Raw genomic sequence first — 15,352 nt, 5'->3', positions numbered from 1 at the left:
TAGCCCCGCACCCATGCATGGTATCTCATCAGCACTTTCCTACCTGTTCTCTTTTAATCCCACAGTGCCTTGGCCACAAGCAGTCAAGGTCTAAAAGTCTATCCCACTTCTGAGGCACTACTGCGATACCCACCCTGATTGATGAGGAGCCCTGGTTTTGGGTTCCGCTAGACAGCCACACTCATGAGACCCCAAAGGCTCTCCTCTCACTTGTTTACTCGGTTTTGCAGAAGAATGCAAGGCAAGAAACACAGCACAGTATTCAGGAGCAGGGCGGAATCAGATATGTCCCTTCAGTGCAAGTCCTCACAGCAATCCAGGCCTGTTCTCCCAAAATGATGGCTCGGGTACAAGGAGACAAGCTTCCACAGGGGGGTGCAGGAACCATCCTAGCTCAGCAGCCTCATGCCACATGAGGACAGTATCTCTCATGCCGGTCCGTGAGTGTAGCTCAGGACTCAGCAAGAAAAACATGAGCGTTACGTCACACTACCTTCAGGAATGCCCAAAGCTCTGGCTTCCCCCAGGTATTTATAGTTCATTCACAACCCTCCCAGCTCAGATGCATTTTACCAGTGAAGGGCTGTGTTTGCCATTACGTGGTGTTCTGTGGTTACGCAGCTGTCATTTCACCTTCAGCAGATTACAGAGAAATTGCGTTAGAAGATCAACGGGGGGTACCTGGCTGAGGTCATGATCTTGGGGTCCTGGGATCCAGCCCCGCATCAGGCTCTCTGCTCGGCAGGGAACCTGCTTCCCCCTCTCTCTCTGCCTGCCTCTCTGCCTACTTGTGGTCTCTCTCTCTGTCTGTCAAACAAACAAACAAAATCTTAAAAAAAAAAAAGATCAATGGGAGGCCATTTTTACAGGAGGAAGGAGAAAGGGTTTTATTAACCTTTCGCTCCTAGACACTAAGCCAGAACAACATAAAATCTCAGAATGTTGGGGGCAAGGAAAAATTCTAATACCATCCAAAGAAAAAAACAAGGTCTCCTTCAAAGTTTCAGTAATTAGAATGGCTTCACACTTTTCAACAGCAGCACCAGAAGACAATGAAGGAGTATCTCCAAAATTCCAAGGAAAATGAATTCCAAAACAAAAATACAAATCTTTGCAAACTATTGTTCAAGCTTACAGGTAGATTTTTCAGACATGCAAAGTCTTAAAAATTTCCCTCAATGTCCCTTTTTCTCAGAAAACTTCTGGAGAACACAAACCCTTGCCAAACAAAGAAAGAACAAGATTCAAGAAAGAGCAGAAAATCCAAGATACAGGGGATTCCTCACAGGGGAGAAACAAAAGAAAGTCTCTACAGCTATGAGGAGATTTTAGGATATTCAGCAGGCCTGAAGAGTACATCATAGATTAGTCTGATGGCGGGAATCCAGAAGGAATATATTTAAAAAGAGAGAGAGAGAATCTGATATGTTTGAATGTACTAAGTAGAGATTTATATTTTGAAGGAGTTGGAGTGAATTACTGAAGGGATATAAAAAACTAAGGCAACAGAAAAAATCATATAACTAATAATATAGGATAAAAAAGGTATTTAAAAAGGTACCAGTTTGGGGGTGCTTGGGTGGCTCACTCAGTTAAGCACCTGCCTTTGGCTCAGATCATGATCTCAGGGTCCTGGGATGGAGCCCCGCATGGGGCTCCCTGATCAGTGGGGAGCCTGCTTCTCCCTCTCCCTCTGCCATTTCCCCCTGCTTGTGCTCTAATAAAAAAAATAAAATCTTAAATAAACAAATAAATGAGTAAGTAAATAAAAAGGCACCAGTCTTTCTGACTGGGAGGCTGGGAAAGGAGAAAGGCACGAACAGTGAGGAGGAGTGCAGGGTAGGCTATCAGATATATTTGGTTTACTGACATGACAGCAACTCCTAACTCCCTTCTCCTTGCCTCCCTATACTAGAGAGGCTGGAAAAGCTAATTTCCTCTCTCCCGAGCTTTTCTTCAAGTTATGGATTATCAGGTAGGTGTTCTGGTCAATGATATATAATCAGAAATCTACTAGCAATTTCTGGGAAAGCTTTTACTTCCCTGATGAAATAGGCAGATTTAGCTGCCGTCGCACTGCCCTTTGTCTCGCACCCGGCTTGATGCCTACAGCGACAGCAGTCACGCCGCAAACATGAATCAATAAAACCAACAGGTTAAGACTAGCGCCACAGAAATACAAGAGTCTGAGTTACTGATGATGTATTTGAGGAGGTTTAAAAATTTTTAAATCAAGAAATAACATGCTGAAGCATATCATTAAAAACTTTAGCTTAGGGGCAGCTCAGTGGCTCCGTTGGTTTGGCGTCTGCCTTCGGCTCAGGTCATAATCCCAGGGTCCTGGGACCGAGCCTCCATCAGCTTCCCTGGTTGGTGGGAAGTCTGCTTCTCACTCTCCTCTACCTCTCACCTTGCTTGTGCTCTCACTCTCATATAATTTTTTTAATTTTAGCTGAAAAATTAAAAATGAATGCCACTGAGGAGTAAGAATTGGAGATCGGGAACAATGGGGCAGGAGGTGCTATTTTTCATTGTAAGCCTTACAGGCAGGGTTATGGGCCAAGTACTTCTTTGTCACGGGGTGCTGTTCTGAGCATTACTGTTTGGCAGTGTCCTTGGCCTCTACCCCTTAGATGCTACTAGTAGCAACTTGGGATGACTGTGACATTTAAAAATTCCAGTTATTACCAAATGACCCCAGGGCAAAACTGCCCCAGTTGAGAACCACTGCCTTATAGGGTTTTATTTCTGTAACCTTCCAGAGTGCTACAATGTATTATTTGGATAAAATTAAATTACGGGGGGGGGGGGGACTAATGATATGAAAGGAACCAGGGACCATCAATGTCATTTTTCCTCTCAAACAACTGTCACTTTCCTGACCTCTCCCTGGGTCTCAGAATCCCGCTCCTTCCCTACCAGACAAGCCACAGACGGAACCGAGACGCTTACCGCCTAGAAAAGCACACTCGTAATGGCTGCAGGTCTTGTTGGTGCTTTGAAGGATAAGGTTATTGCTGGTCCCATCCTGTGACACATGAAAAATCTCATTCAGGGGTATTAAAACAATTCTTTTACTTTCTTTATCAAAGAAGTGTTCCATGGCAACTGCAAAGCACGTGCGGATGGTTAATAGAACGTGCTGGTCGTCAGCAGCCTGAGGTCTGGCGGAATATGCCAGCGTGAACTGGCCAAGCCTGGCCTGGCTGGGCCCTCCGGGCGTGAAGGAGACATCCTGGCTTATACTATAGACCGCAGCTTTGTAACTGTCCTCACAAGGTCTTCTCAGCAACTGCAGCGCTCTTGTCAGATAAAAATGAAAAGCTTTGAACTGGAAGTCATAGACATAATCCTTCCGAGACAGGCCGGCCGTCTTCACAGCTTCGTTGAACATGCGGTGAAAGGGAGTCTGCGCTCGAGCTTCAGCAGCGTACGCCGTCAGTGCTATTCCGTGGTTATCTGTAAAACTCATCGGGAGGAAGGTGCGCGTCTTCTGGGCTTCCCATTTGGCTTCTGCATTTTCCCACACATCCTTCAAGAGCTGATGGCTTGCTTTTTCCTCCTTGAGCAACTGGGGAACATATTTGACCTCCATTCTGTCAGTGCATCTCAGGTACTCATCGTCGAACGCGCTATCCGCCATGTCCAACGTCTCCGCCGTCGCCTTCAAAAGAAAAGGAAAAGGAAATGAATGCTCTTGAAATGAGATATTTGGTGTATATTATTTTCTCTCCCTTACTGTTCTCATACTCTCATGCCCTGCCTAGAATCTCTCCCTTACTTAGAACAACTTTGGACATGATTTTTTGGGGGGGGCATGATTTTTATACAGGAAGTATATTCCACTGTTACTGATAACTTTTCTTAGCTGTGATCTCTTTGTATGACAAAGTAAATGTTAGCCCTGAGAAGTGTGGGAATGATTAGGTCTGTAATTCGTTCATCTGCACTTTATGGTGCAGAGGAAGGAGTACGTGTGAAATTGGAGAAATGGGTGGCAGCCCTGGCTTTGAACAATATTCTTAGCTAGATTCTCTCAACCCCTTAACACTGCCGAACGATTTTGAAATCCCATCTGTGAAATACTGTACATGATAAATACATAATGATAAATATTATTCATTTTCCTTTGCGGACTCCCCCGCATGGGCTGGGTAGAACTGATCTGCACCTTGCTGCAATGGTAAGCAACGATGCAGGGGTCTTTCTTTCTTCCGCGACAGCAAGCGCGTGTGCAGGAGAGTGAGCGAGCATGTAAACAGGCAGGGTGGGGAGGGGCACAGGGAGAGGGAAGAATTTTAAGCAGGTTCCACCCTCAGCGGCGCAAAGCCCCATCCATGCAGGGCTCAATCTCACAACCCTAAGATCATGACCTGAGCCAAAATCAAGAATCAGATGCTTACTACTAGATATTTACCCCAAAGATACAAATGTAGTAATCTGAAGGGGCACCTGTACCCCAATATATATAGCAGCAATGTCCCCAACAGCCAACTATGGAAAGAGCCCAGATGTCCATCAACAGATGAATGGATAAAGAAGATGCAGTGTATACACACACACATACATACACACACACACACACACACACACACAAATGGAATTTTATACAGCCATCAAAAAATTAAAATCTTGGGGCGCCTGGTTGGCTCAGTGGGTTAAGCCTCTGCCTTTGGCTCGGGTCATGATCTCAGGGTCCTGGGATCGAGCCCCGCATCTGGCTCTCTGTTCAGCAGGGAGCCTGCTTCTTCCTCTCTCTGCCTGCCTCTCTGCCTACTTGTGATCTCTCTCTGTCAAATAAATAAATAAAATATTAAAAAAATTAAAATCTTGCCTTTTACAATGATGTGGATGGAACTAGAGGGTATTATGTTAAATAAGTCAATCAGAGAAAGACATTTTGTCATATAATCTCACGGATATGCGGAATTTAAGAAACAAGGCAGAGGATTGTAGGGGAAGAGAGGAAAAAATGAAACAAGATGAAACCGGAGAGGGAGACAAACCATAAGAGACTCTTAATCTCAGGGAACAAACTGAGGGCTGCTGGAGGGGAGGGAGGGTGCGAGGGATGGGGTGGCTGGGTGATGGACATTGGGAGGGTATGTGTTATGGGGAGCATTGTGCATTGTTTAAGACTGATGAACCACAGACATGGACCCCTGAAACAAATAATACATTATACGTTAATTAAAACCAAAAGGAATCAGATGCTTAACTGAATGAACCACCCAGGTGTTCCAGTGATGCAGGTCTAAAAACCAGAGCACTCCTGGGAAGAGGAAAAAAGCTTTCTTCCTCTACAACCATAAGCTCTAAGGGTGATATTGGCTTGGGGCAGCCAATAGTTATCCTTTATAGTTCCATGAAGAATCCTGTCTGTAAATAAAACCAACAAAGGAAGGCTTGCAGTGCTGAAAAGAAGAGAGATGAGGCCCTGATGACATTAGTCAAGGCCCTGAGTTTAGCTGCACCTGAAGACTGTATTCTACCTTGGTCATAAGTATCAAGATTCCCTATTTCCTTGCGTATCAAGATTCTATCAAGATACTTGAGTATCAAGATTCCCTATTTACAAGATTCCCTATTTACTTAGTCCAAATTGTGTTTCTGTTGCACACAACTGAAAAAAAGCCTAATGTACCTTTAAATGATACCTGTAACATAGTAAGTGGGATTGTATGATATAATTAGCACTAGCTTGGAGCCAGACAAATCTAGGTTTAGATTCTGTAACTAGATACTATTTGATATGGGAAAGTTACTTTTTACATTTCTGAGTTTCAATTTTCTCATCTAAAAACGAGGATAAAGGCAATAATATCTTAACTGCAGGACTGTTGTAAAGAACTAATGATAAAATGAATATACGCAAAGCCCTTACCTACATTGCCTACCACCTATTAAGCCTTCAACACGCTGGGGTTATTTTCATTATTTCATGATAGGAATATACATATTATACTGGAAGCTCCTCAGGGAAGGATCTGTGTCACATTTGCCTTTTGAATTCCAAGCTTCCAGCATAGTAACTAGCAAAATATTTAAGTGAACTAAATTAATAAAGGATAGTTGGAAGAGAGGCAGGCAGAGACGACCCCTCCCACCCCGGCCCCCAAGAGGAGACCATCCTTAAAAGAATTTTACACCACTCGGGAAAGAGCCCTCCACCCTTTCGCACACGATAGACAGATGACAAAATCTGTTTGGGTGACAGGGGCAGGGAGGGTTAATCAGATTAAAACAGCTAGCCAACAAGCCCATAAAAACCCCTAGACATAGAAACTCCCAGGCCAACCCTCTTGGGTCCCCTGCCTCTTCAGGAGCTTTGTACTATCACTTTGCTATCACCCAATAAACTTTGCTTTGCCACCTCATGGGGTCTACCTCTTCATCCTTCGAAGTGATGTGACCAAAAACTGAGGGCACTAAAGAAAAAGAAATCCTGCAAAATAAGAACCTGTACTCTGGCCTATAGATCAAAACACAGGACAAGAAAATCTGCCCGGGGACTCCACTTAAGGGTTTCTACAAATAAAAGGACAATGCCCTCATCATCTTCCCTTTCCACTATTCTATGCATGTAATAGTACAGTAGCGGCATAAGCCGCAGCCTAAGCAGGAGACCGCAGCTAAAAACTTTATAAAGACCCTTAGTCAGGAGCTCTTAAAGTTGCAGCTTCCACATGAATGACTTTTATTTATTTTTTTTACTCACAAATGATTCTTGAAAAGTGTGTGTATGAGTGTGTGAAAGTGTGTATGCCAGGGGTAAGGGGAGGGAGAAGGTTGAAAGAGAGAGAGAATCAACTCAAGAAAGCAAAATAAACATCCCAGGCTAACTATCTGCTTCCTACCATCTCTTTTCTCCCCCTCATAGACCAACTTCTCAAAAGAAACATCTACCCTCGCTATCTCCACTCATTTCCACTCATTCCTACTCATATCTCAGTCCTCTTCAGTCGGCTTCCCACCCCATTCCTCCACCCAAACAGCTCTTGCTGAGGCAACACCTCTTCTTTTGAAGACCCAACATACTCTATCGGCCATTAAATGTTGGGAATTGCTCAAGGCTATTTATTTTTTAACTCTCAACTCTACCCTTAGGCAATTATATACACGCACATGGTGTCAGTTATCATCTAAATACCTCTGACCTGTCCCTGTAAGTGCAGACGCATATTACCACCTGCCTACTTGGTAACTCCACTTGAACTGCACAAAGACCCATCAACTGTCAATAGTCAAGAGCAAACTCATCTTACCCCCTACAACCACCACCACCAGCCTGGTGCTTACACAGACCCATCTTTCATTTTTGCGTTTTCCTATGTATCTTCTTCTCAGTCACCCTCTGTGGCCACTCCATCACTAAGACCTAGCAAACTTCTCCCAGGTGTCATCTGTATGCCAAGCACTGAGTGTTCCTATATATTAACGAGCTCATTTAATCTTCACGGCAACCCGTGCGGCAGATACCATTAGTCCCTTTTTAAGGATGAGCAAACTAAGACAGATAGAAGTAACTTGTCTGAAATTGAGATATGAAGCCACACAATCTGGCCCCATAGTCTGTCCTCTTAAACAAATGTCCTGTTTCCAATGACAAAGACCACTGATATTTACGCAGCACTTTCAGAAGGCTTTAATTTTCTCCTAACACCTGTTACAAAGGTTGGGCAGACAATTCATAACATCATTTTACAAATGAAGAAACTGGGCCAGCATCAGAAACTGTCTTTATTACCAGCCACAAAATATTCTGCTGGGGAAGTCATTGAGTTTCCTGAAGTGGGAATCTGAGCTCTAGGAGATTAAGTCACTACCATCTCCTAGCCAAGAAATGCATTTTTGTCTGCAGCACAGAACGTACCACGGTGTATCTTGGGCACTGATACTGATTCATCTTCAAGACTTCAATATAAGACATCACACCCTGAAACCACCTCCCACATTCCTCACATCATATCCGAGTCACATCATATCAGAGTCATATCCTATCCTATCCTGTCCAGTATGTTCCTATCTTTTCCTATGCCTCTAACCAGTCTCCACAGGTCTAATTTTAGACATTAAGTCTTTCTGGCCCAAAGCCACAGTTGATTCTGTGTTCTGTACAGTGAGTGCCTTGAGCACTGAAAAAGTTCACAAATGCCACCACCATTCAGGGACAACTGAATGGACATTAAGGGACATGTCCAAAAGGCTAGGTGAACACACTGATTATATTTTCTTCCTCTGTTTTATCCACTGAAACAAAAGCCCATACTAATGAAATTTAGTTAGCAAAAAGCTAATACAAAAATATTACCAAAAAATGTGGAAATGACCTAAATGCTAATGAAAAGAAACTGGTAAAACAAATTATGGAACATTCACAGAACATACACGAAAATTATATTACAAAAGAATGTTAAAAATTCATAGCAAAACCACAGTGAGCTACCACTGCATACCTGTTAGAATGGCTATAATCAGAAGGGGGGAAAAAAGGGAAAATCAGTGTTGGCAGAGATGTAGAGTACCTGAACCCTCATACACTGCTGGGGAACATAACATTGTGCAGCCACTGAGGAAAACATAAAGTTGCCATATGACCCAGCAATTCCATTCATAGGTGTACACCCAGGAGAACTGAAAACATGTTCACTTAAAAATCTGTACATGAAGGTTCAAAGCAGGATTATTCACCCCTAAGAGCCTTTAAAAAGTGAGAACCGAAATGTTCATCAATTAATAAAGAGATAGGGGTGCCTGGCTGGGTCAGTCGGTTAAGCGCCCACCTTCAGCTCAGGTCCTCATCTCGGGCTGAGTATTATTCAGCTTTAAAAAGTAATGAAGTACTAGGATATGCTACAACACGAACGAACCTTGAAAGCAAAACACTAAGTGAAAGAAGCCACACAAAGGGCCAGATCCTGTATGACTGCATTCCGGTGAGACACCCAGAATAGGCAAATCCACAGAAACAGAAAGCAGTAACGGTGTCAATGCATGTAGGGAAGAGGGAATTGGGACTGACTGCTGATAGCTACAGGGCCTTCTTTTGGGGGTGATGGGAATGTTCTGTAAAGAGACAGAAAAGATGGGAATGTTCTGTAAAGAGATAGTGGTGGTGGTTGTACAACACAATGAATTTATGTTTATGATGTAAAGATTTTATTTATTTATTTGACAGAGAGAAAGATCCTACGATACTTCCTAAGTAGACAGGAAGGGAGGGGGGAAGCAGGCTTCCTGCTGAGCAGAGATCCCGATGCTGGGCTTGATCCCAGGACCCTGAGATCATGACCTGAGCTGAAGGCAGGGCTCAATCCACTGAGCCACCCAGGCGTCCCTATAAATACTCATGTTAATGAATTCACATAAATTTATATTTATGAAAATCACTGAATTATGTACTTTAAAATGGTGGGATTTTTATGGTATGTAAATTATGCCTCAATTTAAAAAATCATGCTGTAGTACAGGCAACAGAATACACAATGATTCTACCAAGGGATCAGAATATTTAATTCAAAAACAAAATTTTAAGAACTTAACATATCTTAAAGAAGGCACTTCAACTTCTCTCTCTGCCTGCCTCTCTGCCTACTCATGATCTCTGTCTGTCGGATAAATAAATAAAATCTTTAAAAAAAAAAAAAGGCACTTCAAAACAGTGGGAAAATATTCAGTAGTGATGTGACAGTTAACATTGCGGGGAAGAAATCAAATGAGATAGCTCACTCATATCTTACATAAGAATATGTTACAGAACGTTTAAAGATTCAACTGCAACAAATAAAATCATAAAAGTTTTATCAGAAAAAAGGAACACCAGGTGTGAGCAAATGGTCATTATATAGTTCAATAAAACATACATAACCAAACACTGCAGTGTCATTTTATTTGGACAATATACATATTTTAAGAATACTTAATGACATAGACATGTAGGTACAGTAGTAACTTAAAAAGGAAAATAAAATAATACTTTGTACAGTGTGAATCCATTTTTCTAAATTACAAACACACACACACACACACACACACAGGAAAAAGCCAAGAAGACTACACACCAACAGATTAAGAGTCTTTCCTTCTAAGTGGAAGGATTATGGATTATTTTTACTTTCTTCTGTTTGCTTAATTTTAATTTTTTCAACTTTCTACAGTTATTATGTATCTAATGTGTAAAATGAAAAGATAAAAGCTACTTGTAAAAAACCAATTTACCTATTCTATCTATTCTAGCCACTCTCATTTCCAACATCAACCCATACAAATGCCTCAAGCAACATTATATCAAGAGTTCCCATTCAATGACTACATACTTCCCATTCCCAACATTACCTGGAAAATGTCCATTAGAATCAGAGCTGCCAGCAGCATGGTGACCATATCAAAACGTCTTGCCTTCATTTTTCTCTTCTAAATTAAAATGAAGAAATTCCAATTTAGCAGACTTAAAAAAGAGGTTTAGGGAAGGAAAGCAGGATGACACACTGTTATGTATTTCATTCAGGGTGAGATTAGGCACCATGATGGTCAGGAAGTGATCATCAGTTAATTTCCAATGGCTGAAAGGGCCATTAGATTCTGTCTGGTGGCCTAACACCCTCATTCTACAGATAGGCAAACAAAAGCTCAGAGAACTTCAGAAATTTGCTCAAGATTAAATCTGTCCATTTCCATTCTCTTCCAGCCATGTTTTCTCTCTCACCATAGACAGTCACTGGAAGTCATATTTTCTTCCTATCTCTGAATTTCCCCCCAGCATACACAGGAAATAACATAAACTAAAAAACAACCACTTCAGACTGGTGGTTTCCTAGCTCCCAGTTTCCAAAAATTCCCCAGTAGTTATGGCCCATGCACAGCATCCATTCTTTTATTCTCTGCAAACTGAGTGACACCCATCTGGGTAGGATAGAGGGAATGATAAGACTAGTAATGGTACTCACTGGAGGGCTACCCAAATACTCAGATTCAAGAGAAGCACAAGGACAAAACAAGTGTCTTGCATAAATTTCTGATGGCAAGAATGAAAATAAGGAAAAATTAGGTAGGCAGCAATTCTAATAAGATTAAACAACTCCTTTGGCCAAATGCCCAATACTTGTCCCATTATTTAGGAAAATGAAAGGGGTAAATAGGAGCGTGAAAGGCCTTCAGGAGCTGAAGCTATCCCACAGCCATTATCCGATTCAATTCAGTGCTGGTTCCTTCCACATACCTACAACAAAGCTGACACTACTGGAACTGAACTGAGCTCTCTACTTCATCCTACTAAGCACCATTTTCTGGCATGTACAAGCAGGAATGAACAGCATAGGGAGTCCTCTCCTTGGTCTCACATTCCCGTCTTTAGTCAGGCACAGCTTCTTTCATTAGAGATACTAAAATATACTACCAAAATGCCATTTTTGTGTTGAACTTTACTTTCTAAAAAAGATTTGAAATATAATACTTTACAGGGGGCACCTGGGGGGCTCAGTCGGTTAAGTGTTTGCTTTCTGCTCAGGTCAGGATCCCCGGGTCCTGGGATCAAGCCCTACCTCAGGCTCCCTGCTCAGCTGGGAACCTGCTTCTCCCTTCCCCCCTTTGCCTCTCCCCCAGCTTGGGCCTTCTCACTCTCTCTCTCTCTTAACTAAATATATATATATATTATATATATATATATATATATATATATATATATAAAACTTGACAGATAACTGTCACAAGGCAATATATGCCAAGCAAGCTCTGAATCAGGGTTTTCCGAAAATCCATTACTTCTCTAGTCTGAGTGTAAATAAGTCAAAATGTTTACCTGGCTTTTCTGCCTGTGGAGGAGGTTTAAATGATGCTAGGTCTCAGACTGTTCCCCACTCTCTCAGTTGTGGTAAGTGTGTCTTCAGGATGGGAGGTTGTTGACAGTGAGAGCTGAGAAGGGAATGCTTTTCTTTTTATAAACACCCCCAGCAGTAGCTTGGCAGTGGCACATTACCCCATTTGTGTTCTGCTATTTATATCTGGCCCCCACACTATCCTTTGGAATCACTGCTGTTAACACATGAAATCTCCCAGAGGCTTGTAAAGCCACAGCAATGCCCTCTAACCACACAGCATGTCCAGTTCCGAGCCCCGTTGTAGGCTTTTCGGAGAGCAATCACCTCCTACTCCGGACCCTTTGACTCTGAGATGTCAAACTAAAGCAAAGGAAAAATCCTAACTAGATGGCTCACGTAACTAAGGGAACTTGCCGCGTTCATCGCTGGCAATGATGATGGCTATCGCCATTCACTCAACCAGCTTACGGTTTTTCAGGGAAGGGCGCCAGCTGCTGGGATACACAAGCAAGTAAAATGAAGTAATAAAAAGCACTCACAATCTGAAAAAACACATTAATATTCATACTTAACCAAAATATATGTTAAAAAGCCCAATGAGTTTTAGAAAAAGTCAGTGAGAACACTAAGGGAAGGATTTGGTAACCTGCAACTACAGTCCCCATCTGAGTAAGTACACAGAGTAAATATACCGACTGCTGAGGAACACGTGGGAGTTCACGGACTGTGGTTAAAAAACTGTGATATATCCTAGGAAATTTGTGCATATATATCAAAATACATTAATATAATGTATTAGATAGTGCATGATGTGTAACAGCCCCAAACTGGAAAACATCCAGATGCCCAACAACAGCAGAATGGATACATTGTTATATTCATACAATGGAATTTTGTGTGGCTTGAGAATAACCATATGTAAGAAATGTGGATAAATCTTAACAAAATATTTTCCAGCAGAAGAAGAGACCCAAACATGTATATACTGTATGATTTAATTGGGATAGGGAATAAAATCAAATAAAACCCATCTATAACATCGGAATCAGAATACTGGTTGCTCTGAGTAGTAAGTAGACCTGGAAGAGGAACAAGGAGAGCATCTGGGATGCCAGTTAAGTTCTGGTGTGGCTCTGGGTGTTGATTACATTGATATACTCAGTTGTGAATATATTCACCAAGCTATATGCTTATGTGTATTTTCCTCTGTATGTGTGCATATGTACATATATTATTATACAACTAAACATTTAAGTATTAAAGTGCACCCATTTTTATAAAACCCACCTCTCATCTTCAGCCTTCAAAGCCTCTAACTTCTTCTTACCCCATGGCTAGGTAGTTCAAAATACAACTTAATACACTAAACAGACTCTGAGCAATAGCACCATTAAAAAAAAAAGTTTGGTCCAAAAGGAAAAAGAGGGTTTGCACATGTCTTCAGGCATTACTGACCTTCTTTTAAGTTGCAAGCATGTGAGCTTTCAGTAGGATTTTCCTGTCTTTGGCACTAACCCTACCAAATTTGTCTGTATATCACACAAAAGATGGAGTCCACGAAAAAGCATGTTAACAAACACTGCATGAAGTTCAAGGCAAGTCTGGCCTTCCTTATGCCTGATATGCTTTTGCTCCATTCCTGTTTTATTTCACTTTTAAACTTTTTAAAAATCAAAGTATAATTAACATATAAAACATATTAGATTTAGATGTATAACATGTTTTTATACTTGTGTATATTGCAAAATGATCAGCATAATAAGTCTAGTATTAATGTCTGTCACCATATCATTACAAATTTTTGTGTGTGCTGTAACTTTTAAGACTTACTCTATTGATTTTCAAATACGCAGAATAGTAGTATTACCTACAATTACCATGTTGTACATTATATCCCCATGACATTTATTTTACAACTGAAAATTCGTACCTTTTGACTTCCTCCACCATTTTCATCCACCTTCCCAATACCCAGTATGGCAACCACCAATCTGTTCTCTATATCCATGAGCTTAGTTTTTTTTGGTTTTTGTTTTTGCTTTTTAGATTCCACGTATAAATGAGGTCATGTGACGTTTCTGTCTTAGACTTCTCTCATTTTAGCATGCTGTTCTCGAGGTCCATCTATGTTCTCACAAATGGATGGGAGATATTTTACTCTTTTTTATGGCTGATAATATTCCATTTTATTTATATATGTGTATATATGTGTGTGCATATACATGTATCTATACACAAACACATTTTCTTTATCCATTCATCCACTGATGGACACTCAGGTTGTTTCTGTATCTTGGTTATTGTAAATAATGCTGTAATGACATGGTGGTGATACATGCTTTTTCAGGTTAGTGTTTTGTTTTCTCTTATAAATAAATAAAAATAAATAAATAAATAAATACCCAAACATGAAATTGCTGGATCATATTCTTTCCATAATGGCTACTCCAATATACACTACCACAAACAGTGCACAAAATTCCCCTTTTCCACATCCTTGTCAACACTTGGTATTTTTCCCTTCGCAGTCCTACCCCCGCTTTGTTCTTTTTGATAACAGCCATTCTTCTACCAGATGTACTGTGAAAGCCCACTGTGGTTTTTACTTGAATTTCCCTGATTAGTGACTTTGAAGATCTTTTCATATACACACTGGCCTTCTGTAAGTCTTCTTTGGAAAAGTGTCTATTAAGAGCATCTGTTTATTTTTTTAATTGGATTTTTTTTGTTTTTGGCTATTGTCTGAGTTCTTCATATATTTTGGATACTAACCCCTTATCAGATATATGATTTGCAAATATCTTCTCCCATTCAGTAGGCTGCCTTTTCATTTTGCTACTGGTTTCCTCTGCTGTGTAGAAACTTTTTTGTTTGATGTAGTCCCAATTTTTTATTTTTGCTTTTATTGCCTTTGCTTTTGGTGTCAAATCCAAAAACTACTGCCAATTTACGATGTCCAGGAACTTACTCCATGTTTCCTCCCACAGATTTTATGGTTTCATGTCTTACCTTCAAGTCTTTAATCCATTTTGAGGGAATTTTTGTAAATGGTCCAGTTTTCCCAATACCATTTATTAGACACTGTCCTTTGCCTATTGTATATTCTTCTTGTCTTTTCCTAAATTAATTTACCATATACGTATGGGTTTATTTCTGGGATCTCTATTCTGTTCCACTGATCTGTGCATCTGGTTTTTTGCTTTTGTTTTTAACTTTTTTTCATAAAGATTTATTTATTCATTTGAGAGAGACAGCAAGTGAGAGAACAAGCAGGGGGAAGGGTAGAGGAAGAGGGAGAAGCAGACTCCCTGCTGTGCAGGGTGCCCAATGCAGGGCTCAATTCCAGGACCCCAGGATCATGACCTGAGCTAAATAAAGGTGGTCACTTAAATGACAGAGCCACTCAGGTGCCCCAGAAGATGTTGTTTTTTAAAGTAGGCTCCGTGCCCAGCATGGAGCCCAATGTGAGGTTAGAATTCATGACCCCGAGATCAAGTCCTGAGCTGAGATCAAGAGCTGGATGCTCAACTGACTGA

The 15,352-nt window shown here is 41.1% G+C and overlaps 1 protein-coding gene across 5 annotated transcripts in view; it reads right to left on the bottom strand.

Annotated features, from left to right (window-relative positions):
- The window catches only part of ART3 (ADP-ribosyltransferase 3 (inactive)), a 151,361-nt gene that overhangs the window by 19,434 nt on the left and 116,575 nt on the right, over positions 1-15,352 (bottom strand). For 4 of the 5 annotated variants that reach the window (XM_047719564.1, XM_047719562.1, XM_047719563.1 and 1 more), the window contains exons 2-4: positions 11,798-11,910; positions 10,336-10,413; positions 2,953-3,664 (exon numbers count right to left, since the gene is read on the bottom strand). In XM_047719564.1, coding sequence (XP_047575520.1) covers positions 2,953-3,664; positions 10,336-10,404 — 781 coding nt within the window. In that variant the 5' untranslated portion in view covers positions 10,405-10,413; positions 11,798-11,910. The remainder of the gene's footprint in view (positions 1-2,952; positions 3,665-10,335; positions 10,414-11,797; positions 11,911-15,352) is intronic. The other variant, XM_047719561.1, reaches the window with a different exon arrangement.

This window comes from Lutra lutra, chromosome 2 (assembly GCF_902655055.1).
Source record: "Lutra lutra chromosome 2, mLutLut1.2, whole genome shotgun sequence".
NCBI classification, from domain to species: Eukaryota; Metazoa; Chordata; class Mammalia; order Carnivora; family Mustelidae; genus Lutra; species Lutra lutra.
Note: the sequence above shows the minus strand (reverse complement) of the source record. Positions and strands in the feature narration are given on the sequence as shown.